The following is a 21,624-nucleotide window of genomic DNA, read 5'->3' as shown; positions in this document are numbered from 1 at the left end:
AAACCTGCATGTTCTGCACATGTACCCCAGAACTTAAAGTATCAAAAAAAAAAAAAAAAGAAAAAAGGAATAGCAAGGCACCATTTTCAGAGCCTGGAACCTACCATACTGCATCCTGTCCTAGGGCTCAACAACTCTTGTATCTCCACATTCCTGGAGTCCCCACTGACATCCCCTACCTGCAGCCATGTGCTGCTGCTGGCTGCTCTCACCAAGGCCAACGTGCAAGCCATTGGCATAGATCCCAATGCGCCCAGTGGCAGGGCCACCACACATCCACAAGTTCCCTGAGAAAGATTATTCTGTTTGCAGCTGCCACCCAAGGCCAACTTGTGTGATCATTAAAAATTAAAATCATATCAAGTTTCTTCTTAGACCACAACAGCATAAAATTAGAAATCAGTAATGAGAAGCGCTTGGGAAACTATAAATACATAGAAATTAAATAACATGCTTCTGAATGACTGTTAGGTCAAGAAAGAAATTAGGAGGAAATTTTTAAAATGTTTGAAACAAATGAAAATCAAAACACAATGTACCAAAACTGATGGAATAGAGCAAAAGCAGTGCTAACAGGAAAATTTATGGCAATAAACACCTACATCATAAAAGCAGGAAGACAATCTAACAGTCTAACAATGCACCTCTAGGAACTAGAAAAGCAAGAACAAACCAACCCAAAATTAGTAGAAGTAAATAAATAAAAATGAGAGGAGAACAAAATAGAGACTAAAAAACAATGGAAACAATTAATGAAACAAAATTTTTATTGAAAAAAATAAAATTGATAAACTACTAGCTAGGCTAACCAAGAAAAAGAGAGAAGATCCAAATAAATAAAATCAGAAATAAAAGAAGAGACATTACAACTGATACCACAGAAATGAAAAATGCTATCAGAGACTGTTATGAAAAAACTGTACACAAACAAACTAGAAAAATGGATAAATTCATGGACACATACAACCTACCAAGGTTGAATCAAGAAATAGAAAAACCAAACAGACCAATAACAAGTAATGAGATTGGATCAACGATACAAATTTTCCAACCAAAGAAAAGTTCAGGACCAGATGGTTTCACTGCTGAATTCTACCAAACTTACAGAGAAGAATGAAAACCACTTCTCTTCAAACTATTCCAGAAAACTAGAGAGGAGAGAATTCTTTTTAAGTCATTCTATGAGGCCAGCATTACTCTGATACCAAAGTCAGGCAAGGACATAAAAACAAACAAACAATCACACTACAGGGCAATATCCCTGATAAACATAGATGCAAAAATTCTCAACAGAATACTAGCAAACTGAAAGCTTATGTGACTGGGGCAGGGGCTGGGGAGTGAAGAGAAGCTGATTAATGGGTTAATGGTTAACGGGTACAAACATACAGTTAGATAGAAGGAATACATTTTAATGTTCCATAGCATGGAAAGATGACTATAGGTAGCAACAATGTATTGTATATTTCAAAGTAGCTAGGAGACAGGACTTGAAATGTTCTTAACACATGGAAATGATAAATACTTGGGTGACGAATACACCAAATACCCTGACTTGAACATTACACATTTTATGCATGTAACAAAATATCACACGAACCCCATAGAAAGGTAAAAATATTACATATCAATTTTAAAAAATCTTAAATAGAAGAGCATTGTCCCCTTAATCTTTTGTTTTCTTATCTTAACCTCATGGGGTCACGTATTTCAGTCTTGGTAATGGGGCTGCATCAATGTTCAAAGTAATTTTAGCACAACGTTTACAAGCTGAAGTTTTTGTAGTAGCCAGTAGGTGGCATCAAAAATCAATGAAGTTCTTGCTTTTTTTTTTGTGGAAATCTTAAAGAAAAGGTCTGTACCTAAGTGTCATGAACAACTTTCCCAGATCTCAAGAGGCAGAGAAAGTTACACACAACAACAAAGCACTCCGTTTTCCTTTGAAGTCGCTGTTTCATCTCTTTTGACACTTAAAAAACCACTGGTGTTTCTCCTAGAGTCTTTTTGGTTAGATGAAGCACAAAAGGCCAAAAGCTACATCTCAAATATCATACCACCTCTAAACATGGACTTTGGGCTCAGTTATTAAGGAATGTCTTCCAGAGTTGGGAATCAAAGGATTGCTTAAACACATCATGACAATTGTTAAAGTCTAACAAGTAAGTTACCCTATTTTAGAGCTGCCTAAATTTCTTACACATCCTAACATAGATGCATTTCATTTTGGCATAGAAATACACACACACACACACACACACACACACACACATTTATTTGTGGTGTTTTAGAACATGTAATGATACTTTTACGAGCTATGCTATGTTTAAGATTTTTAGGCCTGGGTTAAAGAAGTAAAATGGAAAGCCAAGTTCACTGCAACTGTGTGTAGCCTAAACAGCACAAGATTTAGGGTTAGAATGTGCTACCTTTGCTATTTAATAGACAGTTGAAACTTAACAAGTATTTTAACCTTTCTGAATTTTAGTTTTCTAAATTTCCAAATGATAGTAATAATAGTCAGACTCACTTAGTGTTGTTGAGGACCTGATCAGATCTTTAAGCTGACCTCCACTTTGGGAGCAAATCATTCTTATCTGTGTTATCCCTTTTTTCTCATTCATTTAACAGTGAATTTACTGAGCACATATTGTAATGCCAGACAATGCTGTAGGTTCTGAAGATACTACAGTGAAAAAGGCAGAGAATGGCCCTGATCTCAAAGAACTTTGGGCCCAGCCCGGGAAGATAAACAAAGCTAACCAATTAATAACAAGGATAAATTCAGGCAGTGATAAGTGTCTAAGACAGTAAATCAAGATCTTGTGCCAGAGACTAGGAAAAGGAAGGGTGAAGGTGAGTGTGGCTGCTTCAGATGAGATTGCCAGCACTATACTTTAGACTTAAGATAGCACACTGCACCGAACACAATAGATTGAATTCATAGCTTTCTTGACTTTGTCTCTGAAGACCAAGAGACTCTTGAAGAAGAAATCTGTGTCTTATTTGCTCTAGTATATTGCATAGTGACTGGTCCATTGGAGGACCTCAACAATATGAAAATGCTTTATAAATAGAAGGCCAATGCATGCTTCTCCTACGTGACTGTTCTCTCATTTAATTTTTGCTTCATTACCAGGAAATTAAGATTGAGGTAGGTTGTGTTCCATGCCCATGGATCAATGCTGTAAGGAGGTAAAGTCGGAATTTGACTCCAGGGTACATATTCTTTTGAGAGAATGTTCATTTTTTTTTTTTAATTTTAAAGGGGCTTTAATTAGGAAGACAATCTATTGTCTCAGCATATTTATTTCTCTTTTAAATGCTTTAATTTTGGAAAATTGGAGGAATACAAAAGTAATACACATTTTGGGTAGAAACTTGCAATGCATATAAACATACAAGAAAATAAAAATACTCATAATTATCTGTCATGATTCCATGATATCTGCCATTATTTTTATTTTTACTTTTTCAAACTCAGACAAGGTCTGGCTTTGTTGTCCAGGCTGCAGTGCAGTGGTGCAATCTCAGCTCACTGCAACCTCCATCTCCTGAGCTCAAGCCATCCTCCCATCTCAGCCTCCCGAGTAGCTGGGACTACAGGCACTCCATCATCCTCAGCTAATTTTTTTTAAATTTAAATTTTAATTTTTTTTTGGTAGAGACAGGCTTTCACCATGTTTCCCAGGCCGGTCTTGAACTTCTGGGCTCAAGTGATTGGTTCGCCTCAGCTTCCCAAAGTGCTAGGATTACAGGCATGAGCCACCCTAGCTGGCCTAATTTTTACATGAAAAAACACTTAATATTTTTCTGCATACATGCTTATTGTGAACCATTGAAACAGCTCAAGAAGGTAAAAGGAAGCAGCAAGAATATTCTTTTAAAAATGTAAAATGCATTGAGTCACTCTTGCTGAACACCTTTCTGTGTCCTTCTCTGCACTGGTAAATAATCCAAATAGTTTATCAGAGTCCATAGGACACAGAAAATATGACTTCCACCTGTTTCTCAGACATCTGCTCATTCCACCACACTCTTTATTGGCTATATTTCGGCCTCCTGGCTTCCTCTAGTCCTAGTCCTGGAGTATCAAAAGGTCACTCATGCCTCAGGACGTTTGCACTTATTGCCTCTGGTTTCGAGTGCCCTTCCCAGGGTTTTTGAAAGGCTGGTGTCTTCCTGGTCTTCACATCTTAGTTCAGAAGTCACCTCCTCATGAAAGTGCTTCCCTAACCCCATAACCACAAGGTAACTACCTCCCATTGCACACCAATCATTCTCCATTAGGCCATCCGCTTTGTTTTTTTTCTTCATAACATTGATCACTATTTGAAACTATCTTGTTATTTACATTTTTATTGAGAATCTCCCTTTAACTTAAATGTAGGCTTCATGAGCACAGGTAGCTTGTTCATTGTTTTTACTATAACCTCAGCCTTTAGAAAACTGTCTAGGATATAATAGGGGCTCAGAAATATGAGAATAAAAATAAAAATATAATCTCATAATTGAAAATAATTACTGTAAGCATATGTATATCCACTCAGACTTTTTTCTTGCATATGTTTTCATATATGTGAATATAAAGTACAAAAGTATACAAATATACCCACAAAATGAAATTATACTACACATGCCATTTTAATAACTTGATTTCTTGAGTTAACAATATACCATGGGCACATTTCCTTGCCAATAAATATATTTCTACCCAATAATTAATGATTACATGGTATTTTATAATTGACTATACCATAATTCATTTAATCAATCTCCTATTGAGAGACATTTAGGTTGTTTCATTTTATTATTATTATTACATAGTGCCAGTAACATTAGGAAATCTATGCAAATTTCCACTAGATGAGTTTCTAGGATGAAAACTGCTGAATCAAAAAGAACATATATGTTCAGTAAATATTTTATAAAATCTGTTAAATATCATATTACACTAGTGCCAGTAGAAAATGAGGCGATTTTTTTCTTCTCACTCTGGCCAACACCAGAAATTTTAATCTTTTTATCAAGCTATAAGACAAAAGTAATATTTTAATTAATTTGCATCTCTTTTTTAAACTGTAGTTGAATTATATTTTTATCATTATTGGCCATTATATGATTTCCTGTTTATGACTTTTACCTACTTTTACATTGGATGATCATTTGTTTCTTTTTGATTTTGAAGAATAGCTCATATAAAAAAGGTGTTGATACATTTGGTCAGATACATGTGTTGAAAACATTTGTTTTTCCTAGATTTCCATTTATCTTTTAACTTTGTTTCCAATGAGTTAAGGTGTATTTATGTGTTGGAATTCTTCAAAATTTCTGTTTTCTGGTTTTGGTGTTATGTTTAGAAAAGGTTTCTTAACCCCATAATCTATCAATATACCCTTGCATTTTCCTCTGTTACTTTTATATTTTTATATTTTATATGCAAAAATCATCAATGCTTTAGTATTTATTTTGGTATAAGATATGAGATAAATATCCAATTTTATTTTATTTTTATGAATACTATTTCAGTTAATTCAATACCATTTATTTAATAATTCATCTTTCTGCTACTGACTTGAAATCCATCTTTATCATATTCAAAATTTATATTTTTAACAGGATTTATTTCTTTCTGGCTTTATGATAGTTACACAGTTATAATAATATTGCTATTATGATGTAGTTACTCCAATATTTTCCCTTGATACCATTTGATATGGTTTGGCTGTATCCCCACCTAAATGTCACTTGAATTATAGCTACTATGATTCCCATATGTTGTGGGAGGGAACCGGTGGGAGATAGTTGAATCATGCGGTTGGCTTCCCCCATGCAGTTCTCCTGTTATTGAATAAGTCTCACGAGATCTGATGGTTCCATAAGCGGAATCATTTGGTTCTCATTCTCTCTTGTCTGCACCATGTAAGACATGCCTTTTGCCTTCTGCCATGATTGTGAGGCCTCCCCAACCACGTGGAACTGTAAGTCCATTAAGCCCCCTTTTCTTTATATATTACCCAGTCTCAGGTATGCCTTTATCAGCAGTGTGAAAATGGACTAATACACCATTTTGTACAATAAAACTTATGCTTAAAAATTTGTAATATTGACTGGAATCTTACATTTTTGTAAATATTTTACTTACTACTGAAAGTCCAAATATAATTTAGAGCAATTTATTAAAATTTTAAATTAATACACATTTATCATAAGAATTAGAACAATCTTGACACTTAAAAATGTACATTAGAGCATGTTTCAGGATTCAGAAACAAATACACAAATTTATTATTTAGGGTTTTTTTAAGAAATCAGAGAGGAAATGGGTATATTATTCAACAAGCTATTCTGAAATAATTAACTCAGAAATTTGGGAAGTTTGATTTCCACTTCAGTCTATATACAAAAATAAATTTCTAGGAGATTAGAAATTTAAACATAAGAAAGAAGTCATCCAAATACTAGAGAAATATTGGAGAATGCTATTTTCATGGGGAGGAGGGCAATGATAACTCAGACCCCAGAAACTGTAAGGGAAAATCAATAGAATCAGTTGTTGAACATTTGACCATGATTTTCAATGACTCCATTATATTTCATTAAATTGATGGGCCATAATTTACTATCATTCACATGTTGCTGAATATCTGTGTAGTTTCCAATATATTCTTATTTTGAATACTACTTTAATGAACATGTGTGTGTTGAGCGAAGATTTTCTTTGAAAGATCATTATGTACTGAAATCTGTGCTGTCACATTTTTGTTTGACATAAGTGGGTCATTGGCTTAGGTCTGGAAAACTTATTGTTACAAATGCCCTTTTAAAAATAAACTGTCATAAAGAACTAGAGATTTAGAGATTTGTATGGTTTCTTTTACCACTTGGTGCTCTCTTTGTCCTTCATAGTGTGAAGGTTGCAAAGGTTTTGTGGGCAATGTCTACAATTTTCTGAGTTACTGAAGTTAAAATAAGAATTACCTCCCCGGATCAAAATTTAGCCCAGTAGTCTCTAACAGGCATGAGGAATCAACTAGTCCCCTACACATTTACCCTGACATGATTAGGAATTTGCCCCTCTCCTTAAATTTCTGGGTTTTCTTGATTGTGATAATTCTATTACATGAATTTTGTTAACCATTTTCTAGATCTGTTTTTTCATTTTGTATTTGCATTTAAAAATTATTTTTTAAAATGTCAATAGTTTTTTGGGTACAGATGGATTTGGTTCCATGGATGAATTCTTTGGTGGTGAATTCTGAGATTTTAGTGCACCCATCACTTGAGTAGTATACACTGTACTCAATATGTTTTCTTTTATCTCTCACCTCCTCATAGTCTCCCCACCCTTGAGTCCCCTAAGTCCATTATATCACTCTGCATGTTTTTGTGTGTGTGTGTGTGTGTGTGTCCTTATAGCTTAACTCTCAGTTATAAGTAAGAACATACAGTATTTGGCTTTCTACTCCTGAGTTACTCCACTTAGAAAAATGGCTTCCAGCTCCATTCAAGTTGCTGCAAAAGGCATTATTTTATTCCTTTTTATGGCTGAGTAGTATTCCATGGTGTATATATACAAGATTTTCTTTATCCACTTGTTGGTTTATGGGCACTTATTTTGGTTCCATATCCTTGCAACTGTGAACTGTGCTGCTGTAAACATGTGTGTGCATGTGTCTTTTTTACATAATGACTTCTTTTCCTGTGGGTAGATATCCAGTAATGGGATTGCTGAATCAAATGGTAAATCTACCTTTAGTTCTTTAAGGAAATTCCATACTGTTTTCCATACTGGTTTTACTAATTTACATTCCCACCAACTATGTAAAAATGTTTCCTTTTCACCACATCCATGCCAACATCTATTGTTTTTTGGCGTTTTAATTATGGCCATTCTTGTAGTAGTAAGGTGGTATCTCATGGTTTTAATTTGCATTTCTCTGATGATTAGTGCGTTGAGCATGTTTTCGTATGTTTGTTGGCTATTTGTATATTTTCTGTTGAGAAATGTCTGTGCATGTCCTTAGCCCACTTCTGATGGGATTGTTTGTATTTTTCTTCCTGATTTGTTTGAGTTCCTTGTAAATTATGGACACTTGTCCTTTGTCAGATGCATAGTTTGCAAATACTTTCTCCTGTTCTTTGGGTTGTCTATTTACTCTGCTTATTTATTTTGCTAAGCAGAAGTTTTTTTTAGGTCCCATTTCTTTATTTTTGTTTTTGTTGCTTTGTTTTTGGGTCTTAGTCATGAATTCTTTGCCTAAATCAATGTCCAGAAGAGTTTTTCCAATATTTTCTTCTAGAAGTTTTAGGGTTTCAGGTCTTAGATTTAAGTTTTTGCTCCATCTTGAGTTGATTTTTGTATTAAGTGAGAGATGAGGATCCAGTTTCATTCTTCTGCATGTGGCTTGCCAGTTTTCCCAGAACCATTTATTGAACAGGATGTCCTTTCCCCAATTTATGTTTTTGTATGCTTTGTCAAAGATCAGTTGGGTGTGAAGTATTTGGCTTTATTTCTGGGTTCTCTATTCTGTTCCATTGGTCTATGTGCCTATTTTTATGCCAGTACCATGCTGTTTTGGTGTCTATGACCTTAAAGGATAGTTTGAAGTCAGGTAATGAGATGTCTCCAGATTTGTTCTTGCATAGTCTTGCTTTGGCTATGTGAGTTCTTTTTTATTCCACATGAATTTTAGGATTGTTTTTTCTAGTTCTGTGAGGAATCATGAATTGCATTGAATTTGTAGATTGCTTTTGGCAGTATGGTCATTTTCACAATATTAATTCTACCCATCCATGAGCATAGGATGTGTTTCCATTTGTTTGTGTCATCTATGATTTCTTTCAGCAGTGTTTTGTAGTTTTCCTTGTAGAGATCTTTCACATCCTTGGTTAAGTGTGTTCCTAGGAATTTTATTTTATTTTATTTTTTGCAGATGTTGTAAAAGGGATTCAGTTCTTGATTGGATTCTCAGCTTGGTCACTGTTGATTGATAGCAATGCTACTAATTTGTGTACATTGATTTTGTAACCCAAGACTTTAGTGAATTCATTTATCAGGTCTAGGAGCCTTTTGGATTAGTCTTTAGAGTATTCTAGCTACACGATTGTATCATCAGCAAACAGTGACAGTTTGACTTCCTCTTTTCCAACTTGCCCTTTATTTCTTTTCTTGTCAGATTGCTCTGACTAGGACTTCCAGGGCTATGTTGAATAGAAGGGTTGCATGTGGACATCCTTGTCTTTTTCCAGTTCTCAGGGGGGAATGCTTTCAACTTTTCCCTATTTAGTATGATGTTGGCTGTGGGTTTGTCACAGATGCCTTTTATTACTTCGACCTAAGTCCCTTCTATTCCCTTTTGTTGAGGGCTTTCATCAGAAAGCAATGCTAGATTTTATCAAATACTTTTTCTGCATCTATTGAGATGATAATATGATTTTTGTTTTTAATTCTGTTTATGTGATGTATCACATTTATTTACTTGCATATGTTAAACCATCCCTACATCCCTGGTATGAAATTCACTTGATCATGATGTATTATCTTATTGATGTCTTGTTGGATTCAGTTACCTAGTATTTTGTTAAGAATGTTTGCATCTATGTTCATTAAGGATATTGGTGTATAGCTTTCATTTTTGTTATGTTCTTTCCTGGTTTTCATATTAGGATGATACTGCCTTCATAGAATGATTTAGGAGTAGCCCCTCTTTTTCTATCTTTTGGAATAGTTTTAGTAGGATCGGTACCAATTCTTTGAATATCTGGTAAAACTCAGGTGTGAATTCATCTGATTTTAGACTTTTTTTGTTGTCAATTAAAAAAATTACTGAGCATCTATTTTTAAAATCTGTATATCTCTTGGAATAATATGCTCCATAGTTACAAGTGGGCAGCATAGACAACATAACTGAAGTGTCCTTAGCTATTTTTGTTGTTGTTGTTGTTGGAAGTGAGGGTGTGGCTACTTTGGTTTTTTTTTTTTTTTTTTTTTTAACCATCTAAAGCCAGATTTTATAGAAACTGAATTGGTTTTGAAGAACCAGAAGACCCAGCAACTACTCCAGGTTTCCACAGAGAAATGAACCAGTGAGAGAAGAGGGAAGCTTTTCTAAAAATGTGAGATTTATGGAGGGTTGCTTGTGTATGTGGTTTATTAATTCTTAAGTTAGAAAAATAACGTGCTTTCAGAAATGAAAACTTCTGTTATGGTTACTATTAGAAAGAAATTTGATGGAACATTCTTCCTTGTTTGTTTCAGCTACCCAGGGACATTACCCGCAGCAGCCAAGTTGCCTGGAAAAGGATGCCAAGCATTGAAGACTTTCTGGGTGTGCCCCTCACTTCGAAAGGTGGAATGATTTATCAGTAGACACTGTGACAAAAATAATCCTAACAACTGGACTGTCAAGATTTGTAGCAGCTACTCACACCTCAATCCTCTTCTTTATCTTTTTTAATTTCATAGATTTTATTATACTTTAAGTTCTAGGGTACATGTGCACAATGTGCAAGTTTGTTACATATGTATACATGTGCATGTTGGTGTGCTGCACCCATTAACTCATCATTTACATTAGGTATATCTCCTAATGCTATCCCTCCCCTCTCCCCCCACCCCATGATAGGCCCCAGTATGCGATGTTCCCCTTCCTGTGTTGAAGTGTTCTTATTGTTCAATTCTCACCTATGAGTGAGAATATGCGGTGTTTGGTTTTCTATCCTTGTGATAGTTTGCTCAGAATGATGGTTTCCAGCTGCATTCATGTCGCTACAAGGGACATGAACTCATCCTTTTTTATGGCTGTATACTATTCCACGGTGTATATGTGCCACGTTTTCTTAATCCAGTCTATCATTGATGGACATTTGGGTTGGTTTCAAGTCTTTGCTATTGTAAATAGTGCCACAATAAACATAGGTGGGCATGTGTCTTTATAGCAGCATGATTTATAATCCTTTGGATATATACTTAGTAATGGGATGGCTGGGTCAAATGGTATTTCTAGTTCTAGATCTTGAGGAATCGCCACACTGTCTTCCACAATGATTAAACTAGTTTACAGTCCCATCAACCATGTAAAAGTGTTCCTATTTCTCCACATCCTCTCCAGCACCTATTGTTTCCTTTTTAATAATTGCTGTTCTAACTGGTCACACCTCAATCTTCTAATAGCCCATTTATAAGGCATTTTAAAATATAGCTTCTGATAAAATCATTGGTCCAATCTATTCATCATAACTATATTTTTATAAGTAGAGTCTTCATGCATTCTAATAATATGCTGCATAACACTGACATCTTGTCTTAAGTCATATAAAATAAAACTTCCCAACTCCTTATTGCTATCTGTTAGACAAAGGGGAGGGAAGGCCTCCTTTATGAATTTAAATCTTCTTAAGAAGTCTAGTAGAATTACTGTAAAAGTGATATCTAGGTTCCAGTTTAGACAGTAAAATCACACAAAGCAAAGGTGGCCATACTCACTCATTGGGGGTGCCCTTCTGGCCACAAAAGTGGCCCTGGCTGTCTGTAGGATAGGCTGCTCTTCTGGGGTCCCCATGTACCCAGGCTGCAGGAACAAGAAAGGACAAAAATGCTATCAGCAAAAGCTGGCTAAAGGCAGTTTGCTTTGAGATATTAGAATGCACCACTGCAACACACTAACCTCTCCCCTCAGTCACAGATTATTGATTTTCTTCAAAGAATAATTTCTTAATGAAAAGTAAAATAAAATTTGGATGAATCAGTCAGAAAGCACATTGCTCTTATTCTCTCAGGATTCAGCTGGGTTGTAGCCAAAACATGAGGTAATGCACTTAGAAAATGACATTTATTAAAATGTGAATTAGAGGGCACATTATAAAAGCTCACTTGGCTAGAAGTCACTTTTTCTAGGGTTCAAAACTAAATGACTTCATAGCAGACCTAATACATTTACAGTAAATAATATGATGTAATACTTTTGAGTTATGCATAAGTGAAAACCATTAAAAAATTCAAAGGAATGAAACTATAATGCCCAATTCAAATTTCCTAGTTCTTTATGATTTTATGTGACATTATAAAGGCAAACAATAGCAACTGCGGAGGCAATATGTAATAAAGACTTACCCTAAGTTTTGTCTGACAATCTCAGAGCTTAATAGAAGTATCAAGTGATCTCAAACTTCATGAAAACAAAGGACTTGATTTTCTATGAAGACGATGGCCTCAAACACATCACCCTTATTTTTTAAGAATTATAAAATTAATTTGACAGACCATAGGACCACAGAGAGTAACATACATCGGTCAATTAGGAAACGCTTTCTAATTTTAGTCGAATATTTCTAACTTCTCCAGTTTGACTGATAACAGTTCCTAAAAATCCAGAAAATGTGCTCAGGTCATCTAATGCTTGCCTCTGAATATGGAAACATACCTCTTTGTCCTTTGTTTCCTTTAACATTTGCCCGGCTATCTCCTTCCCCACATTTATTGGATTTGACATTTCACGTTATAATTCAATCACTCTTATGTATATGGCCTGTGTGACTTGGGAAGATTTTAAAAAATCAATTCTGAATGAGAATTTTAATATGGAAGAAAAATTTTTCTCAATAATTTTTCTCATTAATCTAAGACTTTCTTTTTAGTATCTAAGCACTCACAAAAGTCCCCTTTGTCTAATTCTTTCTCCAATGTCATAGAGGCCAAATTGGTTTCATCTTCTAATACTGTCTTATTAAATCTGACTCATTCGGGTAGCTCTCAGCTGCCATATCTTCCCGTCTCTATTTCCCAGAATAAAGAAAGTGGACTACAAATAAGGCATTTAAATAACGAACTGTTCAATGTATGATGCCTCCAGACCATATATTATTACATTCTGCTTCTATATCTTAGTTTGTCATGTTTTGGCTAAATCTAAGAAAGATATTTATTTTACCTATTTTTTCAGTAATATGTTTTTAAAGCTTTATTCTAAAATGTCTTTTTCTTTTTTTCTATACAATTATTAATTCAGAAATGAGCACCCAAAGCATTTGGATTGCTAGATTTTCCCTGAGTGAGTCACTTAATTATTTTGAGTTTTGACTTTCTAATTTGTTACTACAGAATGAGTATAATAATACCCAATCCCACAAGAATGTTGAGAATATAAAAGAAAATAATGAAAGCAGAGTGACTAACATGGTGCTTGGCATAAAATATGGACTCAGTAATATTAGTTCTTGTCTTATTTGGGTTTCCCCAAAAGTGAAATCCAAGACAAGAACTTTGATGCAGGTGGTTTATCTAGGAGGTGATTCCAGGAAGCTTAAGTGGGTATGAGGGAGATGAGACGGAAGGGAGCAAAGCCAATCAAGTGCCTGTTAATGAGTGGAATACTGTTGTGGGCAGCTGGGGCTCCATCCCACTGGGAAGCTTCTGCAGAGCAGTGTGAAAGATGTCTGTCAGTAGAAATTGTAAAACTGCCCACCACAGCTGCAAAAAACTCAGTTGGGTCAAGGGGAAGCAGGGTCAGGTATCCCCAGCATCTGCCACTGTTTTCTTTCCCTTTTTCATCATCAATTAATTAACTAAAGGATTTACTAAATGATCACTATGTGTCCCACACTAGAAGTCATACCAATGTGAATTTATGGCAGAGTTCTCAAGAAATACACGAAAAGGGGAGAATAAAGTTTGCAGAAGGTTTAGAGAACAGGTGAGACTTGAGAAAGACTTTAAAAAATGATTAGGATTTGGACATGTGGCTGGAAGTAGGGAAGGATTTATAGATTGAGGAAATAGTATAGTAATAAGAGCTTTCATTTATTAATTGCTCACAATGTGACAGATGCTGTGCTAACTTGATTAGACCCATTGTCTCAGCCGAGTCTCACAGCAAGCCTAAAAGGTAGGTGTTACTTTCACCTGAATGGTATAGATAGCTGCAGCTCAGAGTTTAATTTACTACTCAAAATCACACAACTTTAAGTGAGATAAACAAGGTATGAACTCAGGTGTGTTGCTTGCTTTCTATAGCCTGTGGTTTTCACCACCAAACTAGAAAGGAATAATGCTTTCTGCAAAAGGATAGAGCAGGAATGAGCTTGTTAACAGGGGGAAAACAAGGACATCAGCTAAATAAGGATCAGCAAAATGCTCATATAGGAAAAGAGATGACAGGCAATTTTGGAGCTTTTGCCATTTGGGGAGAAAAGCTTCATACTTGTGGCGGGGGGAGAGGGGGCATATCTGATTGGGATGGATCTGAGTGTCTGGGGATAAAGGAGAGGGAGATGAAGATGGAAGGGTCAAGAGAAGAATACTCCTTCTTGACTTTCTAGTTTTGAACTGTGGCAGGTGGTTGTGTTTACCGAGCCGCTGCTACACCTCTCCACACAGCTTCTGGCGCAGAAGTTGTGCTGCAGATGGTCTGTGTTTGAATTGGAACATAAAGACTTTGAGCTAAAAGCTACAAAAAAGAGGAAAAAAGGAGATGGGCAGCAGCTATCATTTTGTCCCTGTTAATAAATTAAGGAGCTTCTGACATTTTAATCCCTTTCTTGGAATTTTTCTATTCATGGAATATCCAAAACTATGCTGTCCAATATGGTAGCCACTATCCATGTGTGTATTCAGCACTTGAAATGGCTTCTCCAAATTGGAACATACTGTAAATGAAAAATACACAGCGTATTTTAAAGACATTATAAACAACAACAAAGAAGAATATCTTAATTTTTATATTGGTCACATTTGAAATATTTTGTTATATTTAAGTAAATAAAATGTATTATTAAGTTATTATTAAATTTATTTTCACCTGTTTCCTTTTATGCTCTTAAATGTAGCTATCATACAATTTAACCATACAAATGTAATTCACTTTATGTTTCTCTTGGACAGATCTGTTCTAGTGGAAAGAGCAGTGTCAAGGACTTCTTATACAAGGTCATTAAGAGGAGCCATAACATCACCAGTTTGTATGACAGTCATTCTCAAGCACATCATACCCAACACATCCCTTTTTATAATAGTTTACAATGCTCCTTGTACGGTCTTGAAGTAATAGTCACAGATAACATATTTCAGCCACACTCATAATTTCCTTTAAAAAGTAATAAAATATCCTATGTAATATAAATGAGAAATAATAAAAAGAAAGTAATTTATAATTAAACAGCATGCACATCAATATGCAAATGCTCAAATGTGACCAAACTAGAAGAGATGTGAGAAGTCAAGTGCTCACACGTACAGGTGGAATCACTGTGAATGTAGCAGCTTTAAGTGCGGGAGGAAATACGTATATTGGATAGGAAAATCAAATACAAGTGGTGTTTTTAATTATATAATTTTCCTAAATGAACAAATTTTAGCAAATTCTAACAACAAAAATGTAGAATCTTTTTTCAAATTCCCTTGGTACTTACTAAAATCATGCAAAATAACTTTTGTTACTTTATTTTTATATTTTTATTGATATAGTTGTACATATCTTTGGGGTACACGTGATATTTTGATACATGTATACAATGTTTAAAGATCAAATCAGGGTAATTGGAATATCTATCACCTCAAACATTTTTCTTTGTGTTGGGAACACTACAATTCTTGTCTTCAAGCTATTTTGAAATATACAATAAATTATTGTTAACTACAGTTTCCCCACTGTACTGTCAGATACTAAAATTTATTCCTTTGAATGGTATATTTGTATTCATTAACCAACTTCTCTTCATCCCTCCCTCCCTCATCCCCTTCCCAGCCCCTGCTAACTACCATTCTACTCTGTACCTCCATGAGATCCACTTTTTTAAGCGTTTGTAATTTTAGAACAGAATTTCTAAATTCAAATATGTGAAAACAGGTTTTCACCTACATCAGTGGCACATGGGAAAGTCAGGCAGAAAGTGAGGTGTAGGCGTAAGCCACCTTGAAAGCACATCCTCCACCTTACTGAAGCCTTCAGTTGACTGCAGCTTTGGCCACAACGTAAAGAACCTGGAGCCAACACCACCCAACCAAGCCGTTCCTATATTCCTGACCATGGAAATTGTGAAATAAGAAATATTTGTTTTTTAAGTTGCCAAGTTTGAGGGTAATTTACAATGCAGCAATAGACAATGGATTATTATATAGTTTTTAAAAATCTTTTTTTTTAGTTCTTCAGAATTTATCTTATAGCTAACTTTTTTACCCTTTGGCTTATATATTGAATTAATGTATAGTATCCCCAAACAGTTTCCTTTACATACAACTTATAAAGTGTATGTTTGTATGTATGTACATATGTGTGTATGTATGTATTTTTATTTCAATAGGTTTTTGGGGAACTGGTGGTGTTTTATCACATGGATAAGTCCTTTAGTGGTGATTTCTGAGATTTTGGTTCACCTGAGCAGTGTACATTCTACCCAATGTGTAGTATTTTATTTCTCAACCCCTTCCACTTTTTCCCTAGAGTCTTCGAAGTACATTGTATCATTTGTATGCCTTTGCATCTTCATAGCTTAGCTTCCATCTCTAAGTGAGAACATGTAACGTTTGGTTTTGCATTCCTGAGTTACTTCACTTTGAATGATGGTCTACAATTCCATCCAGGTTGCTGCAAATATCATTATTTCATTTCTTGTTATGGTTGAGTAGTATTCCATGGTGTATATATATATATAAAACATCTTTTCTTTATTCACGCATTGATTGACGGGCATTTGGGCTAGTTCCATATGATATGGTCTGGCCTTGTGTCCCCACTAAAATCTCATCTTGAATTGTAATCCGAATTATAATCCTCACGTGTTGGAGGAGGGATCTCGTGGGAGGTGATTAGATCATGAGGGTGGTTCCACCATGCTGTTCTCATGATAGTTTGTGAGTTCTCATGAGATCTGATGGCTTTATATGGGACATTTCCCACCTTCACTATGCATGTCTCCTTCCTGCCTCCTTATGAAGAAAGATGTGTTTGCTTCTCCTTCTGCCATGATTGTAAATTTCCTGAGACCTCCCCAGTCATGCTGAACTGTGAATCAATTAAACCTCTTTCCTTTATAAATTACACAGTCTCGGGTGTGTCTTTATTAGCAGCATGAGAACAGAATAATACAATAAATTGGTACCAGGAGTGTAGTGCTGCTTATAAAGATACCCAAAAATGTGGAAGTTACCTTGGAACTGTATAATAGGCAGAGGTTGGAACAGTTTGGAGGGCTCAGAAGAAGATAGGAAAATGTGAGACAGTTTGGAACTTCCTAAAGACTTGGAAGCCTCAGAAGACAGGTAGATGTGGGAAAGTTTGGAACAACTTAGAGACTTGTTGAATAGCTTTGACCAAAATGCTAATAGTGATATGACCAATTAAGTCCAGGCTGAGATGATCTCAGATGGAGATGAGGAATTTCTTGGGAACTGGAGCAAAAGTGACTCTTGCTATGCTTTAGCAAGGAGAATGGCAGCATTTTGCCCCTGCCCTGGAGATCTGTGGAACTTTGAACTTGAGAGAGATGATTTAGGGTATCTGGCGAAAGAAATTTCTAAGCAGCAAAACATTCAAGTCAGATGTGCAGCATAAATATGCAGCCCAGCAATATGATAGAAAAGAAAAACCCATTTTCTGGGGAGAAATTCAAGCCTACTGCAGAAATTTGCCTAAGCATCAAGCAGCCAGATGTTAACCACCAAGATAAAGGGGAAAATGTCTCCAGGGCATGTCAAAAACCTGCAAGGCAGCCCCTCTGATCACAGGCTCAGAACCTAAGAGGGGAAATGGTTTCCTGGGCTGGAGCCAGGGCCCCCCTGCTGTGTTCAGCCTAGGGAATTGGTGCCCCATATCCCAACCACTCCAACTGTGGCTGAAAGGGGCCAGGGTATAGCTCAGGCCATTGCTTCATAGGGTGAAAGTCCTGAGCCTTGGCAGCTTCCATATGGTATTGGTCCTGTAGGTGCACAGAAGACAAGAATTGAGGTTTGGGAACCTTCACCTAGATTTCAGAGGATGTATGGAAATGCCTGGATGTCCAGGCAGACGTTTGCTTCAGAGGTGGAACCCTCATGAAGAACCTCTGCTAGGGCAGTGCAGAAGGGAAATATAAAGTCAGAACATCCAGTGGAGCATTGCCTTGTGGAGCTGTTAGAAGAGGCCCACCATCCTCTAGATCCCAGAATGGGAGGTCCACCAACAGCTTGCATGATGCACCTGGAAAAGCCACAGACACTCAATGACAGTCAGTGAAAACAGCTGAGAAGGGGGCTGTACCCTGACAAGTCACAGGGGTGGAGCTGCCCAAGACCATGGGAGCCCATCTCTTGCACCAGCATGACCTGGACGTGAGATATAGAATCAAAGAAAATCATTTCAAAACTTTAAGGTTTAATGGCTGCCCTATTGGATTACAGACTTGCATGGGCCTATAGCCCCTTTGTTTTGACCACTTTCTTCCATTTGGAATGGGTGTATTTACCCAATGCCTGTATCCCTATTATATATAGGAAGTAATTAACTTGCTTTTGATTTTACAGGTTCACAGGCAAAAGGAACTTGCCTTGTCTCAGATGAGATTTGGGACTTGGACTTTTGGGTTAATGGTGAAATGAGTTAAGACTTTAAGGAACTGTTGGGAAGGCATAATTGTGTTTTGAAATGTGAGGAGCATGTGAGATTTGGAAGGGGCCAGGGGTGGAATAATATGGTCTGGTTCTGTGTTCCCACCACGATTTCATCTTGAATTATAATCTGAGTGTAATCTCCACGTGTTGGGAGAGGAACTTCATGGAAGGTCACTAGATCATGGCTGCAGTTTCCCTGTGCTGTTCTTGTGATAGTGAACAGCAAATGAACCATACAGATTACAAGATCTAATGGTTTTATAAGGGGCTTCCCCGCCTTTACTCTGCACGTTTTCCTGCTGCCATGTGAAGAAGGGTGTGTTTGCTTCCCCTTCCACCATGATTGCAAGTTTCCTGAGGTCTCCCCAGCTATGCTGAACTGTGAGTCAATTAAACCTCTTTCCTTTATAAATTACCCAGTCTCGGGTATGTTTTTATTAGCAGTGTGAGAATGGGCTAATACACTATATTTTTGCATTTGTGAATCAGGTGACTGTAAACATGCACGTGCAAGTATCTTTTTCATATAATGACTTCTTTTTCTCTGGGTAGATACCCAGTAGAGGTATTGCTGGATCAAATGGTAAATCTACTTTTACTTCTTTAAGTAATCTCCACACTGTTTTCCATAGTGGCTGTACTAGTTTACATTCCCACCAGCAGTGTAAAATGTTCCCTTTTCATCACATCCACACCAGCATCTATTATTTTTTATTATGGTCACTCTTGCAGGAGTAAGGTGGTATTGTGTTGTGGTTTTGATTTGCATTTCCCTGGTAATTAGTGATCCTGAGCATTATTTCATGTGTTTGTTGGCCATTTGTATATCTTCTTTTGAGAATTGTCTATTCATGTCCTTTGCCCACTTTTTGATCGGATTGTTTGATGTTTTTCTTTCTGATTTGTTTGAGTTTTTTGTGAATTCTGGATATTAGTCCTTTGTCAGATACATAGTTTGTGAAGAGTTTCTCCAACTCTGTGTGTTGTCTGTTTACTCTGCTGATTATTTCTTTTTCTGTGCAGAAGCTTTTTAGTTTAATTAAGTCCCATCAATTTATCTTTGTTTTTTTGTCACATTTGCTTGTGGGTTCTTGGTCATGAACTTTTTATCTAAGCCAATGTCCAGAAGAGTTTTTCTGATGTTATCTTCTAGAATTTTTATGGTTTCAGGTCTTAGATTTAAATCATTGATTCATCTTCAGTTGATTTTTATATAAGGTGAGAGATGAGGATCCAGTTTTATTCTTCTGCATGTGCCTTACCAGTTATCCCAGCATCATTTGTTGAACAGGATGTCCTTTCTCCACTTTTCGTTTTTGTTTGCTTTGTTGAAGATCAGTTGGCTGTAAGTATTTGGCTTTATTTCTGGGTTTTCTGTTCTGCTTCTTTGGGCAGAATATGTGCCTATTTTTATACCAGTACAATGCTGTTTTGGTGACTATGGCCTTATAATACAGTTTGAAGATGGGTGATGTGATCCCTCCAGATTTGTTCTTTTTCATTACTCTTGCTTTGGTTATGCAGGCTCCTTTTTGATTCCATATGAATTTTAGGATTGTTTTTTCCTACTTCCGTGAATAATAATGGTATTTTGATACGAAATGGCATTGAATCTGTACATTGTTTTCAGCAGTATGGTCATTTTCACAATATTGATTCTACCCACCCATGAGCATGGTATGTGTTTCCATTTGTTTCTGTCATCTATGATTTCTTTCAGCAGTGTTTTGTAGTTTTCTGTGTAGTGATGTGTTACCTCCTTGATTTGGTATATTCCTAAGTATTTTGTTTTTGTTTTGCAATTATTATAAAAGGGATTGAGTTCTTGATTTGATTGTCAGCGTGGTCACTTTGTATATAGCAGTTACTAATTTATGTACATTGATATCCTGAAACTTTATTTATTTATATTGAATTTATTTATCAGTTCTAGCAGCTTTTTGGATGAGTCTTCAGGGTTTTCTAGGTAGAAAATCATATCATTGGTGAACAATGACAGTTTGACTTCCTTTTTACTGATCTGAATGCCCTTTATTAATGTTGTCTGGTTACTCTGGCTAGGACTTCTAGTGCTACATTGAATAGAAGTGTTGAAAACAAGCATCCTTTTCTTGTTTAAGTTCTCAGGGGGAATGCTTTAAACTTCTCCCTGTTTAGTATAATGTTGACCGTGAGTTTTTCATAAATGGCTTTTATTACCTTAAAGTGTGTCCCTTCCATGCCAATTTTGCCGAGGGCCTTAATAATAAAGGGACACTGAATTTTATCAAATACGTTTCCCATGTCTATTGAGATGATCATACAATTTTTGTTTTTAATTCTGTTTATGTGATGTATCACATTTATTGACTTGCGTATGTTAAATCATCCCTGAATCTCTGGTATGAAATCCACTTGGTCATGATGTATTATCTTTTTGGCATGCTGTTGGATTCAGTTAGCCAGTGTTTTGTTGAGGATTTTTGCATCTATGTTCATCAGGAGTATTGGTCTATAGTTTTTGTGTGTGTGTGTTACGTTGTTTCCTGGTTTTGGCATTAGGGTGATACTGGTTTCATAAAATGATTTAGAAGGTTCCCTCTTTATCTTTTGGAATAGTGTCTATAGGATTGGTACAGCTTTTTCTTTGAATGTCTGATAGATTCATCTGTGAATCTGTCTGGTCCTGGACATTTTTTTTTGTTGACAATTTTAAAATTATCATTTCAATCTTGTTGGTTTGTTCAGAGTTTCTATTTCTTCCTGGCTTAATCTAGGAGGGTTGTATATTTCCAGGAATTTATCCATCTCCTCTAGGTTTTTTGGTTTGTGCACATACAGGTGTTCATAGTAGCCTTAAATAATCTTTTGTATTTCTGCTGTATTGGTTGTAATTCTCCCATTTTATTTCAATTGGATCTTCTCTCTTCTTCATTAATCTCACTAATGGTTGATTAATTTTCTTTATCTTTTCAAAGAACCAGCTTTTTGTTTCATTTATCTTTTTTGTGTGTTTCAATTTTATTTAGTTGTTCCCTGATGTTATTTCTTTTCTTCTGCTGGGT

General features: G+C 35.9%; 1 protein-coding gene across 11 annotated transcripts in view; it reads right to left on the bottom strand.

Annotated features, from left to right (window-relative positions):
• LOC105482661 (solute carrier family 44 member 5) overlaps nt 1-21,624 on the bottom strand; it is a 531,652-nt gene that overhangs the window by 59,279 nt on the left and 450,749 nt on the right. For all 11 annotated transcript variants that reach the window (XM_071091064.1, XM_024793098.2, XM_071091035.1 and 8 more), the window contains one exon: nt 11,486-11,570. In XM_071091064.1, coding sequence (XP_070947165.1) covers nt 11,486-11,570 — 85 coding nt within the window. The remainder of the gene's footprint in view (nt 1-11,485; nt 11,571-21,624) is intronic.

Source organism: Macaca nemestrina, chromosome 1 (genome assembly GCF_043159975.1).
Source record: "Macaca nemestrina isolate mMacNem1 chromosome 1, mMacNem.hap1, whole genome shotgun sequence".
NCBI lineage: Eukaryota > Metazoa > Chordata > Mammalia > Primates > Cercopithecidae > Macaca > Macaca nemestrina.
The sequence above is the reverse complement of the archived record's forward strand: the minus strand, read 5'-3'. Positions and strand labels throughout refer to the sequence as shown.